General features: G+C 38.8%; 2 protein-coding genes across 6 annotated transcripts in view; both read left to right on the top strand.

The window, feature by feature from the left end:
* LOC117429563 (CAP-Gly domain-containing linker protein 2-like) overlaps positions 1-4,264 on the top strand; it is a 51,072-nt gene extending 46,808 nt beyond the window's left edge. For all 4 annotated transcript variants that reach the window (XM_034049209.3, XM_034049207.3, XM_034049212.3 and 1 more), the window contains one exon: positions 218-4,264. In XM_034049209.3, the coding sequence (XP_033905100.2) occupies positions 218-229 (12 nt within the window). In that variant the 3' untranslated portion in view covers positions 230-4,264. The remainder of the gene's footprint in view (positions 1-217) is intronic.
* A 4,845-nt stretch (positions 4,265-9,109) lies between these two features.
* The window catches only part of LOC117429124 (general transcription factor II-I repeat domain-containing protein 1-like), a 41,963-nt gene continuing 35,387 nt past the window's right edge, over positions 9,110-15,685 (top strand). The window contains exon 1 of one of the 2 annotated variants that reach the window (XM_058998327.1): positions 9,110-9,570. The gene's annotated coding sequence lies outside the window, so the exon portion shown is untranslated. The remainder of the gene's footprint in view (positions 9,571-15,685) is intronic. The other variant, XM_058998328.1, reaches the window with a different exon arrangement.

Raw genomic sequence — 15,685 nt, 5'->3', positions numbered from 1 at the left:
AATGGTAGTCTTATTTCCATCCCTGTTGTATTAACAGATTGCATGGTTTTCCAATGAACCCCAGTCAAATACATACTCTAAAAGGTAATTTATTACAGTATTTTGTGAGCCCCTGAAAAGGATCAAGTCTGCTTATGACAATTCTGTACAATAACTTGACCAAACCCTGCCCTGCTGAGAGTCTGAGTAACAAAATGTGAATGTTTTTCTTTCCCAGGAAATGCACTGATGAAGAGATGAGAGAATGAGGACAGGGGAGGAGGTGAGCCTGCAGTTACGAAACATGATCCTTTGGAGATGCTGGGGTGGAGAGAGAGAGAGAGAAGGAAAGAAAGCTGCTTTCCATTAACATCAATTTGTGAAGACTTTGCAAAAACAGCATTCTTCAAACTAAACCAGCCTATAAACCTGGAGCCGTTTTATCAAAAAATCACAGATCTCACCGTTGAATATGAAATGTGATTGAATGTATCTGCATGTACCTGGGACTGTAGCTAGCAAACAACTCACAACATTACAGACTTGCTTTCTTCATTACAAAGCTGCTTCAGACAATTAAAGAGACTGCTGACTATTCCGGCCTGCTTTGTAAAACTGATACATGTCCATGGTAAGGCATTCAAAAAAGATACCAAACCGTAACCTACTGAACCACCCATATAAACACCAGGCAAGCAAACCAGCAATTTCAAGTGAAATTGCCTCCATTCACCAATGCAGACAATAATCTGCAGAGCGTATGAAGGCGTATTGTTATTGGATAAGACTTCACCTTTCTAGGATGGGACAGGATTGGAAAGCGATTTGAACTGGAGCTTCACGTTATTCTGTTTAATGTATTGCACTGCCGTCCTGACAGGGATTGAGTACGCTTCTTGTTTTTAAGTGGTTTTAATGACACCCCTGCTAAATCAACACATGTTATTCACATGTAGAACAACATTGTCACACCTATACCTTTTCAAATTCTAGTAAAGGTGTTGCAAATTTACATTGAAATGTAATGCTGGATGACATGATCCCATATAAAACCTATATAATATCCAGGGAAGAAGCTAAACGCTACACTACAGAATGTCAAAGTCTTTTAAACTAATTCCACTGATGGCTTTAAATCCCCAATCAACTCCCCAGTAATGTTGTTGAAGCTGACACCCTGGGATCCTTCAAGAAGCTGCTTGATGAGATTCTGGGATCAATAAGCTACTAACAACCAAACAAGCAAGATGGGCTGAATGGCCTCCTCTTGTTTGTAAACTTTATTATGTTCTTCTTATGTTCTTAAATGTCTGTTATTTTTTTATTTAATTGTGGTCTCCTTTTAAGGATTCAACAGACCAAGTATTTTATAGAATATTTACAAACTAATTGTTTGTCTCCCTTTGCTGTCTTGGGGCTAAGAATGAATATGTTTCGCCAGATTTACCTGGCACAGGTAAGCCCACACAATATTGTTTTTTGACCTTGAATTTTATATACAACCGTATTAACTGCGAAGGGAAGGATCTAGTTACAGGATGTGATACTATCCTACTATCACACATCAAGTACTGTAATGAGAGTAATTCACTTTTACCCCATCTGCTGTTTGTGTTTCTGTACTGTAATACTGTTTTCAATTAGGTTTTTAATACAGTAGCTAAAAAGCTGCTTTATTAAATCATGTATCTAATATAGGGATGGGCCACCGTTTCCCTGACCACAGCCTTGACAAGCGTGGCACAGACTCCACAAGGTGCTGGAAGGTGTCTGGAGGGATGTTCAATCCTTACTATTTCACGCATTGGTTCAGAGCCATAGGCAGAGGATTGTGCTGATGAATGCGTCATTCAAGTTCATCCCAGACATGCTCAATTGGATTGAAGTCCGGAGACTGTGGTGGCCATGGAAGATGCATGCAGTCCCTGTCATGCTCCTAGATCCATATTCACATATTCTGGCTGCATTGTCATGGGTGCGTTTTGAAAGTAGCAATGGACCCAGAGTACAGTATACCAGGCCAGGCAGTGTATATCCACTATATTCCTGTTCCTCACCTCATGTATTTGGCCCAGGCTCCTTGGTTTCTGGTATTTCTGGCAGATCAAATTGAATAAGCATTCAGAATGAATTATTGAAAACGGTATTGGAGGAGCAGGCATTTGAAAGATCCCTTGGAGGTGGTTTGTAAAAGTGTGTTTTTTTTGTCTGCGAATGTGGATCACAATCTGTAATCTTTGGGGCCTTTGGAGAACTGAACCTGTGAAGACTTGCCTGTTTTGGTTACAAATTGAGTTCAGAGGAATACAAAATGCCTTCTTGTTACTGCGCCACGCTGTTCCTGTGTCACCCCCAGTAACGTCGCTCTGTTCTTTATTGGACACTGAACAGAATTTCATTTCATTTTGAAATACCAAGACATTTTTCTTACCTCCTGTTAGCATTACCAATGTTGTCACCCTTTCTGTTGTGCGGAACATCTTTTTCTTTTTATTTTCCAGGATATGTTGATGTTTCAAATATAACTTTAGTATAAAAGTTTAAATGGCTGCCTTCCTGGGACTGCATCATTTCCACCTCATGTGCTGTAGGTCATGTGGACAGCAGTGAATCTGACCTAAATCCCAGGAAATGATTAACTAACAGCTTGCAACATAATCTTGTATAAAAGAAGTTAAATATTGCTTTACTTATTATAAATCACCTATGATAAATCAATCGTCAGGGATTTGTCAAACCCTCCGTACATCTCATCTTGTGTCTACAGTAGACAATTCTATAGTTAAAAAAAACAATCTTTTATATTGAATAATACTTCCTGAGTACAATCTTCCCTTTTAAACCAAGACGTTATCAAAGCGGTGATAATGTCACCAGTGGAACAAAATTGGTTTAAAAACTCTTTGTTATACTCCTTTAAGACAATGGGTTTGAATTTATCATGTTTAAAAACAGGAACAATATGGAAGTGATTCTTAGGCCCAATGTATCCTGCAAATTAGTATTGCCTTACCTTAATAACCCAGCTGTATACACTGCTAACTTTTGGTTGCCTTATACAGTATGTGGATGTAATATTATTATTTTTTTGTAGCTTAGAATGATTTTCTCACCCAGTTTTCAGAATATTGTTTGGGGTTTGTTTAAGTATAAATGTTGACTCCTGTTGATTTTGTCTTCCTGTGTATAATGCTGTAAAAATAATCCTAAGTGTAACTAATGCAGATATGTGTCCTGCATCCAGGCGAATGGATCACTGAGGTGTGGTGACTGGCACTAAACTAATGAAAATGGTCTGAATTGTCAGTGAGGTTCTTGACTGTTTTGTTTCTTCATTTTCATTGTTATGGTGTGGTAGACTTTAATAGTACTGCCTGCAATGTTTCATATTTTTTTATTGTGAAATTGATAAAAGGGGACAGTGGCACTAGCTACAGTCACATGAAAAGTGCGGATTAGAGAGACTGACCATTCTGCTGAATTGCGTGGTGTAGTTTGTGACTCAGAGCAGCTTTAAACCCCAAGCTCCAATTGCTTATACTTCAGTGAATTGGGTAGCACCCCTCCTGTCCCCTCCCCCAACCCCACACGTTCTGTTCTGTAGACTGGAGAATGTCTTGCTGTATAGAAGAACTCATCTCATCTGTATAGAAGAACTCAATTACGGTATAGTATAATATGAGGAAGATTTTAACACTGTTTCAACATACCTTGCAATCTTCAAATTGAATCAGCAATTCATAGCTGAACGAGGACCAGCAAAAAAATGGCCTTCTCAGTAATTCTTATAATCAGGAGTCTAAGCCAAATGCATGCTGTCATTTTTTAAAATCAAATTTCAATTACAGTACAATGAAAAGTATTATACATTTAAAAGTACTGTGCATTTGTTATTGAAAATACGGTTGTAAGTGAGCTTTTTAAAAGTATAGAGGCCTATGTTGCAAAAACAATGTAGGCACCTATACTTTTCAGCTCTTGAACAGTTGTATATTTCAAGTTAGCTATAACATTTTATAAGTAACTTGAACGGCAACTGTTTAAGAGCTGAAAACAAGTAAAAATATCTACTTAAGCAAATTATCAGTTCAATTAAGGGTCTTGTTAAGTAATTGAGAGCTCAGTTGGAATGAAAACCAGCAGCCACAGGGGGTCACCAGGACCGAGTTTGACAAGCCCTGCTTTAAAAGATGTATTGTTTAACAGGAACTGAAGGGGCAGCTCAAAATATGAGTTGGTTTCAGCTTATTATATAATTCAAACTATAAATAAATTATAAATATCATCTAGAGTGTTATATTTCCTCGAAGAACATTGCATTTTATTAATAATTGTATGTATTTATTGAGAAACCCAACAACATCCTAATGATTTCATTTTGTTACATATGCAAATTACAGACATGAATTGACACAAAATAGGCTGAATTGCATACAAACATATTGCACTACTCTTAAATCAAATGCACAATCTCATTTTCATAAAGCGGCGCGAAAATGAATGAAGTGCGTAGTTGAAAAAACAAAACTCTCATTAGTCCTCATTAGTCAATTCACACATAAAACAAATGCATTTGTTGAGGTGTAGCCCATATGAAAAGGTGTAAATGAAATCACAAGCAGTGACAACAGGTGGATATTATTCAGGCAGACTGTACTTGCCGAGCATACCAAAATCTCTCGTAGTGGCTCCACATCATGAAAGCAGGTGTAGATAAAGGCACTAGAATGCTTTATAAGAACCGCTTGTTAAAAACAGTTGAACACCACTGAATGAATGATTACATCATTATATTTAATGAGCTTCTGCACAATAATATTCCTATGATTTGTAGGGGAAAACAGACTGACAAATTGGTTTTTGATCAAATAAAGATATACCCCCCCCAATACAATAATATAAACATTGTTACAACCTGACTTCAACTGCAAGTCTTCGTCTGCCTCAAGTATATGTTTGTATTAGAACACAGATATCAGTGGGGTCAATTCAAGGAAATGAGCAACTCATAACAGGAAAAACACATATTTATACACAAACATCGTGGGTGATTCCCCTCCCATTTTCCTGTTCAATATCCAATTATTAAGGTCAACACCCTATTAAACCACACCTTCAACACACCTCCTGATCGAGGGGAGGAGGGATCTGCCCATTCTATAGAACATTCTATAACACATATTTTTTCCTACAGAGGGCGCTGTTGTCTGTGGCCTGTATACCGGCAACGGTAATCAGGACCACAGGTTACCAACACAGGTATAAGCAGGCGCACTCACAGGTGCTCAAAAATAATAATGAAAACCAAAGGCGAAATGAAAAAGGAAAATAAAACACATTAATAAAACTACAATACAAAAGTGCTGCTTACGCCGTGCCCCCACTGCCGCTATGCCAGTCAGCTCGGGTCTCCGTCCTGCGCTTCACTGTGCACTATACACTAGGGTGGCCAAGGTTCCCCTATCTCTACACACGTCCCCTTGGGTACGTAACCAGAGATTTTAGTAAATGGTTTATATAAGGCTGGCTGTCTTCCTCAGTCGTGCTTGCCTGTTTTGGTCGCTCGGAACGTATCCAGTTTCCATGCTGCGCTGTACAGAAACAATCTGCACTTTAAACTTCTCGTTGTATTCTGCCTCTCAGCCACTCAAAGAGAGGGAAAGCCAACACACCCTTTTCCCCACCTCACCATGTCATCGCCATGACTGACAGGCGGATCCTACGAGACTGCTGCCCTCTTCCTGCAGTACCACGCATGTGCCAGATAGTCAGTCCAGATCTCCCGTTACACGTATCTATTGACTAATGAACTAATTTGTCCTGCTGTGCTACTTTTATTTTTATTTATTTATTTATTTAATTGTTGCCAATTAGTTTTTATTATTTTCTTCCCAATTTGAAATGCCCGATTATTTTTTAGGCTCAGCTCACCGCTACCACCCCTGCGCTGACTCGGGAGGGGCGAAGATGAATGCACGCTGTCCTCCGAAGCGTGTGCCGTCAGACGCCCGCTTCTTTACACTCTGCAGACTCACCATGCAGCCGCCTCAGTGCTACAGTGTCGGAGGACAATGCAGGCAAACCCGCAGGTGCCCGACCAGACTACAGGGGTCGCTGGTGTGCAGTGAGCCAAGGACAACCTGGCCGACCTAACCCTCCCTCCCCCCAGGCAACGCTCAGCCGCTCGGTTGGCTGTGGAATAGCCTGGACTCGAACCGGCGACGTCCAGGCTATAGAGCTCATCCTGCACTCTAGCGAGTGCTTTTACTGGATGCGCCACTCGGGAGCCCCGTGCTACTTTTCTTGCTGTAAAAGCCAGTTTAAACTAGTTTGCTCTTTGTGGCTGTGTCTCTCTTCTCACACTGCACCCACACAGAAGCCTTTTTCCATCTCTGCGCGTCTAAGCTAGAACCTGTTACTTTGACTGTCTGACCAGACATTTTATTTGTGACTTTGAGTCTGTGACCGGATAAAAAAGGAGACACCAAGTTTTACTTCTGCATCTGCTTTAGCTTAGTATATAAAAATATTAAACTACAAAACATATTAAAATATAAAACTTTACAATAAAAGAAAACGTATAATCAATGCTCAATTGTATAATTAATACTTTATAAAGAAAGCCATTTCTTTTAATTGTAGAGCAAGCAAATAAACATACCCTTCATGATAGCCATTTCTACAATTTAATTTCTAAGAGGACACAATAAACAACAATCACAAGATGCATTGGCTGTCGTAAAATCAATGAATATAGTATTTAACTAACGTTCGTTACCATTACAAATAGGGATAGAAGGTGTAATTACAAGCATCGTGACATAATTAAGAATATATGGAAGTCGTATTTTATTTTTTAAATAATATAGGCCTAGGCTATAATTTGAATAAGAATGAAACTACTTTGGTAAACATTTTGAAAAAATGTGTTTGTTATACATAAATAAAATACATTTAATTTTTTTTTAAGTTTGCAATATAGCCTAAACCCTGTGTGGGAATCGAACCCAAGACGCCATAGCTTTCATGCCACGAACAAGATTTTGCAAATAGTGATTATGTATTATCCCGGTTGTATTGAAAACTTTCATCTGATTTTGCAAACTATCATAAGCTTGATCCGTTCATTTAGTATATTGTAACGTTTGCATGTTTAGGAAGTAGTACTCAGGGAGACGGTGATGAATTTTCAAAATGTTTGTTTTGTTTGAAATTACAGGGAATTCCTGTCAGGGGCCGGAATTCACGGCACCAAAATAATAACCCTACGTTGGCACTTTCACTGCATCTTCTCTCTGGTCACAGCTCACACGCTCGCTCAGCCACACCCACAGTTTCTCATAGTGGTTAGGGCTCTGGACTCTTGACCGGAGGGTTGTGGGTTCAATCCCAGGTGGGGGACACTGCTGCTGTATCCTTGAGCAAGGTACTTTACCTAGATTGCTCCAGTAAAAACCCAACTGTATAAATGGGGAATTGTATGTAAAAAAAATAATGTGATATCTTGTAACAATTGTAATTGTAAAAATAATGTGATATCTTGTAACAATTGTAAGTCGCCCTGGATAAGAGTGTCTGCTAAGAAATAAATAATAATAATAATAATAATAATAATAATAATAATAATAATAATAATAATAATAATAATAAATAAAGTTCAGTACTTGACTGTCTCCAGTCCCCAGGCTCATGCACCCTCTTATATAACCTCCCGTCTTTTACTGCCGCTGTCTGGCTCATCAGCCAGTCACATCCATGCTCTGCAGCCTCCGAAAACAGGAACACACATTCTCCCCACTCATTCACTCACTCCCACTTCCCATGCTAAGTAACGGCGTGACCCGTTCCCCTTACAATACATGTAACATAAAAGACAGACGAGACCAACTGAACAGACAAGTCCTGCAACAAAGCAATTGTCCGGGTCGTTACAATGTATATTTTTTAAATTTGAAAGTAAAAATATATGAAAGCATGACGACCTTTATGTACACAAATCTTCACTAATATATAATTGAGCAAGAACTGCTGAGTATTTATTTTCGTTTCATACAGCATTGGCAGTGTATCTGATAGTGAAAAATAAATAAATAAATATCAAGATAAAGAAAGAAAGGTCTATGTATTGATTTATGTAGTCATTTATTTTAATATTTATTAATCTAGTTATGTTTTACTTTTATCAAATATATAGGCTAACCATTTTAGACGGTAAATACTCCGACTACATCAAATCATTTGATTTTTGCCCGGGGGGTATGTTAATTAGATACCCACCTTCTATTGCATAAAATCCCTCATACTGTTTTGCCACTGTTTCCATCCTTCTTGGCCATCTTAGATTTTGGCTCATAACACGAAAAACAGTCGTTAAAGTTAAAACACCGCCACAAAGCCCTCCCCGAAAGGTCAGAAAAGCTTTCAGGATGCTGTGACAATAACCATTTATCGCGCTAGAGGGCGCTGTGGTATCAAATGAGTAACAAAAGGCTACAATTGTTTATTACCAAATTATTTACCAACGGTTTATTTAACATTACTTCCAAAATGTTCAAAATAAAATTTTAAACTGTTTGTACAAACAACCGCTCTCTAAGCAGAATATAAAAGGGAAAGTGAAAATAAAAATAAAAACCAAAACAACCTCTTACATTTAGGGTTTGCAACCTCGGGTAAAAGGTCCGTTGTCCATAAAACAAGATCGCGTCCACCAAACAGCACCAGCATGAATCGTATCACATGTTAAACACAGGCACGTCCGCTCCGGGGCGAGTTTCTGGGAAGTGTTATTTACTGAAATTAATTGAAACGTTACTGTTGTATGCGTGGAATAGGTGTATATACAATCACAAAACCATAAAGACAGTGTTTTTTTTCAGGGTTGTTTACTTTAGTGGCATATTTGTTTAAATAAATAAATAAATAAATAAATAAAGTAATGACGCCGTTATTAACGCCATTTAAAAATAGATTTTTGATATGAAAAATAATTTAACTCATTCAACAACAAAAAAAACTGCTTCATTCCTGTTAAAAAAATAATCTGTATAATCTGGGTCTTCATATAATATTACGTAACAACTCCACCACAACCGAAACTAAACTGCCACACTGCAAAATCTCGTGTTCAATTCGCTGGGCTCTGTGTTTGATAAACAGGGCGTTGGGTTTGACTTCATGCCGGTTTGCAGTGTCGTCTTGTTTTCCCAATGGGTTTTGCAGGGGTTCCTTAATCCTGTATGTAAATTACAGCCAATAGATGCTGTCGTTGCGTTGGGTTGGGATTAGCAGAGGGGCGAATGAGTTTCAATTTTACTGGATTACAGAACAAAGAAGGGGAGGGGGCTCGCTCCTCTGCAAAAGAAAACACAAAGAAAGCGAAAAAAGAAAATAATCCAGGAAATCCATGCTGAAAATGCAGTAAACAAAGTTAAATAATAATAATAAAAATGCATTGGATTAAGGTTTTGGTTTGGGGTCGTCAGATCAGCAGCGAAAGAAAACACTAGCTGTTCCAATTGGATTAAGCGAGGAGACGCATTTTTATTCCGGGATTGAGAACGTAAAGAAATTAAAGCGGTCGTTTGTGTGGTAAGTGTTTGGGCACATCGTTGATTGGTTTGATTTAGCTTTAAAAGAGAGAAAGAAACGAAGTGTAGTGTGTTTTTGAGTGTGCACGTGACTTTGTGAAGGGTATACAGTTTGAAATGCCGGATTATAATTTTGGGAGGGCGGCTGTGGTGCTGTACAGTAATAACCTGGTTTCCGCTATGGTCGCAGTGCTGTGTACCAGCCGAGTAATAGCGTTTCATTTTTAACATTGACAAATCATTTTTTTGGGGTGGTGCTTCGCCTATAATGTGGTCAGGAAGATGTCATAACATTTATTTTAAAAAAGAAACGTTTATTCCAGAAGGCTTTGTTCAGTAAGAAAGTGACATTGATCAACGATTTCCAGGTACACAGATCCCCTTCCAGCACACAGGAAACACAAATACAGTTGGCTAGTTTGCAGTGGCAAGCACTAAATTGCATGTTCTTTCGAGTAAAAAACATTTTTTATTTTAATTTATTTGATTTGTTTTGGAAAATGGGATTTAATTTTAAAGGTGACATTGCAGTCTGCCAGCGTTCCCGCTGTCCTGTTCGATCAGTGGGTTTGTGGATTTATTTAAACTATTGGCATTCCGATGGTTTATCAGTAATTATTTACTGCGTGAGTTATTATATTCATTTAACTGTCTATCTTGGCTGAAACAGAGAAAAAAAACCTTCAAGTTGTTAATATATTAAAATAGCTTAAACTAATTGTTTAGGTTATTCTAAATATTGCATATGATGATGATTTTGATCATAATACAATTACTAATAATACTGTTTAAAAAAAAAAATCCATTCAGAGTGAAACACATTAGCGAGAATTCGCAATTTTTACTTGATCTATTCACATAAATATATTTAAAAAAATCAAATGTGCCATAAGTAGGTACAAAAATAAATAAACGAGAGAACCGTCGTGCCACTGAGGAAATTGGCAAAGACAATTGTGTATCTTTACCCCCCTAGCACTTTTATCAAAAGTCAGCGGGCCTGAAATCAAAAACTGCTTTTATTTTGTTTATTTGCTATGTGCATGTAGTTTTGACACGCGTTGACAGTTTTACTCGTGAAAGGCTGTTGAATGGTGTACAGAAAGACTGACCATACTAAACAGAGACCTCTGTCTCTTTGTTATTGTCACAATTGCGCTTTCTCAGGGTAAAAAAAAACAGGGTGCGTTCACGAAGATCATTCTGCGCAGGTTCTGTGCAGAATCTGACCAGTTTAGCCAATGATCTTCTCTGTGAACGCGCCCATTGGCTACATTGGTCAGACTCTGCACAGAATTTGCGCAGAATGATCTCAGTGGACGCACCCAGACACTGATCATGCAAGTGTCAAAATGTCTCCTATTTACCCCAGAAAAAAGTGTAGATCCCTGTCAAACAAATGTGAATATGCTGTCATCCCCGCATATCCAATTGTGACTGCCATCAATGTCTTTGTGATTACTATCAGTGTCTTTAGCACAACAAATTGCTAAGGGCATCTGTCTGTCTGTCTGTCTTATCTTGGACCCTGAGCTTTCCTTCGATTTCTATCTTAATTCTGTTATATGAAGAGCATTCTATCACTTGAGACATGTTTCCAGATTGAAGCCTGTGCTGGATAGGAGGGATACAGAGATGCTGATTCATGCATTCATAACCTCTCATCTTGATTATTGCAGTTCCTTGTTGTTTGTTCCTGTCACTAAACTCAGAAGGCTGCCAGGCTGCTCTCTCACAGTCGTAGTAATTAACATCATTACTCCAGTGCTTAGGTCCTGACCTTGGTTACCGGCGAGTCACCGAATTGAGTGTAAAGTTGCAGTAATAACTTATACAGTCCTTCATGAGTTCGAGTCGTCCTGTCTCCAAGAATTACTAACTCTGTGGATTGTTCTTTGAGATCAGAAAACACAGAACTCTTAGTTGTAACAAAAAATCGTCATAAATCCGCTGGAGCCTGAGCTTTGTGCTGTTGTGCACCTCGTTTGTGGAACTCTATTCCGGTTGACATCTGGCAGGTTGCAACATTAAAATTGAAAACATACTTTTTGGAATGTGCTTTTATATAATTGGTTGTAGCTGGCGTGTATTGTGTATGTCACACTTGCAGTACTATTGCATGCTGTGGATGTGTAGGGCTGGTGATCTGATTTTTGATGATACGGAGAGATACTTTTGTATTTAATTCTGTGGTGGAGGATGTACGCCACAGACAAACCTGTTGTGACTACTGTGGGTCCTAGGACTGGCCAAAAAAATGGAAACACTTGCTGTGTGTAGCATTCGTTATGTGAACTATCCCTCTGATTCACTTGTTATGCGAATGTATTCTGTACTATATGAAAGCTGCATCCCTCTCTTATTACTATGTCTGCTTCACAGGTGCATTTCTGAATTAAGCACATGTTATAGCAAATGCATTTTCTGATACATTGTAAAAGAAAGCTCCCAGTTTGCATGCCTACATTTCAGGTAACCCGTTGCACATCCTGGGTCATCTCAACTCTGCAGGGTTTTCAGGCTGTAAAGCAGGTCAGTCATTAGTGGAAGCAGCTGGTTGGTTAATGACAGGAAAGAAGGACTTGGAGAGAAGTGTTACTTTGAAAGTAAGTAATGCAAACTGAGAGCTTTCTTTAACTTGGTAACAATATTTACTTATTTTAAAAACAGCACATTTGAGAACTTAATAGCAAACAGCAGTGCGTGACAGGTACGATTATTCTATTGTGATAAGCCCTTTGTCCTTCTACACATGAAGCACATGTAGAAAGTAGTACAGCCGAGCCCCTCTGCAGATTGGATTTGGGAGCTCTGTTGGGTAAACATGGAGCCACAGCTGATTGGCTTTGACCTTGAGCAAGTCGTAGAAATGGCCTTGTGAGATACTGTAGCTGCTGAGCAGGAGTGTCAGGTCTGTGAAGAGAGAGCGGTGCTGCTGCAAGGGTTAACCCCCGTGTACTGTGAAAGCTGCTTCAGCTTGGAGAGGTGTCCAAACAACATGTACATCTTAAAACAACATGACTAGGTAATCCATGCCATCCCCTCACCACTCTCTGTGTAATGAAGTGTAAACTCTGCCCTAAGTCTCAGCTTACCTGTGTCCTGTGGTCCTGGTTTCTGTGCTGAGTTTAAAGTATAGCTTGGATCAGTGCGGACAATTTCACCCTCCAGCTGAAATAACCTAGGAAGTGCACATGCTGTGGTGGTGTGAGTCCTGCGCGGGTCCGATTTTTACAACCTGCATCCGACCTACTACCTGCGTCACCTGACTCTCTCACGCTATCACATTCACACACAGATATCTCTACAATTCTCCACAGATTGAGTTTACAGCATGGTAGCTTTCTCTAGTGGTCTGGATGTATTTTAACATTGTAACATATTTACTATCTCTACTTTACTATACAATACCTGTCCTATTCCTTTTGTGCCAGCATTTTAAAAGGAGCTATACCTGTGCTTTCGCAGAGATGTGCCAGTTTTGTGGCTGTCATTCACAAAAACATAATGACAGGTTTTACAAGCAACGAATCCAGTCACATGCTCATTATTTTCGTTCGTGATTCCAAAAGACTTCCACACTTGTGATTTACCTCTCAAACTCTTACCCACTACATGATAGAAACCCTGCTCTATCTTGTTTCACCTCGTCCACAGGCATTTTTAATATCACCAAGCAGAAAAGTTCACTTTCTGACCCAAAACCCTGCACCCCAAAGCAGGACTCTAGCGTGAGCCTCTTGCCAGATCCTTGTAAATTTGATCTCAATTGACTCATCTGTATAAGTAAAGGTTTTGATTGATTGATTGTGTAACTTCCTGAATGCATTCCAAAGAGAGATGTCTTTAACTAGTGCAGTACCAGAGATCCTGTTTAAAAATGAAATGACATGTTCACCATAACGTGTTTCTTTTAAAACTCCATATTTGAGACCTACTGTGTAACGCATTGAAATGTACAACAGCAAAGAATGAGTGTGTTAGTGACAATTACTCCAACAGGAAACTGAAAAAAATGTATTACAAAAAATACTGTAATAAAAAAATAAATAAAAATGGACCTGTCACCAGTTGTAGAAATTACATATGTAAATGTATTTAAAATCTGAAACAAGCAAAACTTCAGTCCAATCTTTCACCTTTCATGCATGTAAGCATAGTTGTAGTCTTCCATTATGATCCATTATGACACTATTGCAGTATTTGTCGTTGTTACTTATGAATTTTACTTCATTCAAGCATGACAGTGTTCTAGTTTAATGATCTAATTGCCCTTTATATGAATGCATAACTATAGCATGAGTGTGACCAAGTCCATATAGCTTGGGCCTGGTGCCAGCAGGACATGATAGAACTTCACAGGTAGTCCTGGAACGAGACTCTTGGCTGGGACAGGGCAGTGGGAGTGTTCTGTCCTGTTGGGAGCAGGCCTGTGTGTGCGTGTGTGTTTGACGTCACCAGCATGCTTGAGATGTGAGTGATTTGTGAACCTCGGTAATTAGCTCCCAATGAACTTCAACCAATCTGAATGAAATCACTGTTGGCTGTATCCCCAGATGTCATATACAGTTGTATTATACAGTGCTGTACTTCTGTCAAAAGGTTCATTTAAAAACTCAAAAGCAGGTTTGAAAGACGATGTTTCTCATTGCAATTACACAAATATTGTGTGTTTTTGACAAGCTTCTCTTTGCCTGCCATAAACATACTGCATGTAACACAGACTAGATATATAAAACTGAAGAGCAGCTCTTCAGTGCAGGTGAAGATACCTTCGCACAGTATTTGAGTAATTGCAATAATCAGGTCACAATGACCGATAACATTCAAAGTCAAGATGACCGTATTAAACGCAAACAAAAAAATGACTTAACATTTTCAAAAAATTATACAAGCTGCATATTTCAAATGCTAAATTACTGTACAAGAACCTTTTTTAAACAGGCTTGGTAAAGAAATGTGATAAAAACGACTTGAGTGCCCTTGATCACTCCCTCTGTGGTTGAGCGCCCTTGAATTGTGTTCGCTGTTCATTAGGAAACATGCTGCTGCATTTGTAGGTGAAGCGCAGTGCCCTGCCTGTCTGGCACAGCTTTGCGCTCTCACAGAGAGCTGGTGGAGCAAACAGGCTTTGCCCACAGAAGTGATTTAGAAACTGTGTTTTAGTGCCCACTCTGCAAGTCCGCGTTAGCGCTGGACGTGGGCTGAACTTTAGGGGCGTGTCCTCATTTACATAAAAATGTAACGATTTAGCAAACCATCAACAGTGTTAGCGTTTGCATTTCAATGGACATGTGAAAACCAGGTCTAAACTGTGAGCAAATTACATGGTCGACTATAAATACTGCTGAAACTACCAGGGAAGCAGGCAAAGAAAAGAGAGAGAGAAATAAAATAAATGTGGAGGGCGCACTGGATTAATGTGATGCTTTGTACTGCGATTTTGTAACAATTGTAAGTGGCCCTGGATAAGGGCATCTGGCTAAGAAATAAATAAATAATAATGATTTCTACGTGGCCAGACAAAGAGAGGAGGAGGAGACGTCCCCAGATATTTCAAAGTCATCTGTCTTTTCTGAGCCTGTCTGACACACAATGTATGCAGCAATTTCACCTCAACAGACAATCAATCACTGACATCTGCCAACTGCTTCAGGCTGACCTGGAAGGAGACATGCATTTGCTTGTAGCATTAAGGTATGCGCACCTGCCAGGGTTGGCTGATTTAAGTCGTCGATTTTAAATCGCTTGATTTTTTTTTTTTTTTTTTTAATCATTGATTTAAATGATTTTTTCAAAGAAAGAAAAGTAAAAGAAAAGAATGGCTGGGATGAGTGAGCGGTATTTTTCTCTGATGTACTCCATCACTAAATTCTTGTAGTTCACATATTGCAGTTCACATTTAGAGGATGCCACCATGATAAATAATTTGCTTTATTTATGTATTCATTTAAGATTGAGTAATTTAGTTTGGTATGTAACTATTCACAAACCACCTTAAATTTATGGTTTGGAGGTACTGTAGAGCTACAACTACGGCACTACAAAAAAAATCCATAAATTAAAAGAAAAAAAAATCTATTTTAAATTTTAAAAAAATCTGATTTTAAATCAAA

Source organism: Acipenser ruthenus, chromosome 24 (assembly GCF_902713425.1).
Source record: "Acipenser ruthenus chromosome 24, fAciRut3.2 maternal haplotype, whole genome shotgun sequence".
NCBI lineage: Eukaryota > Metazoa > Chordata > Actinopteri > Acipenseriformes > Acipenseridae > Acipenser > Acipenser ruthenus.
The sequence above is the reverse complement of the archived record's forward strand: the minus strand, read 5'-3'. Positions and strand labels throughout refer to the sequence as shown.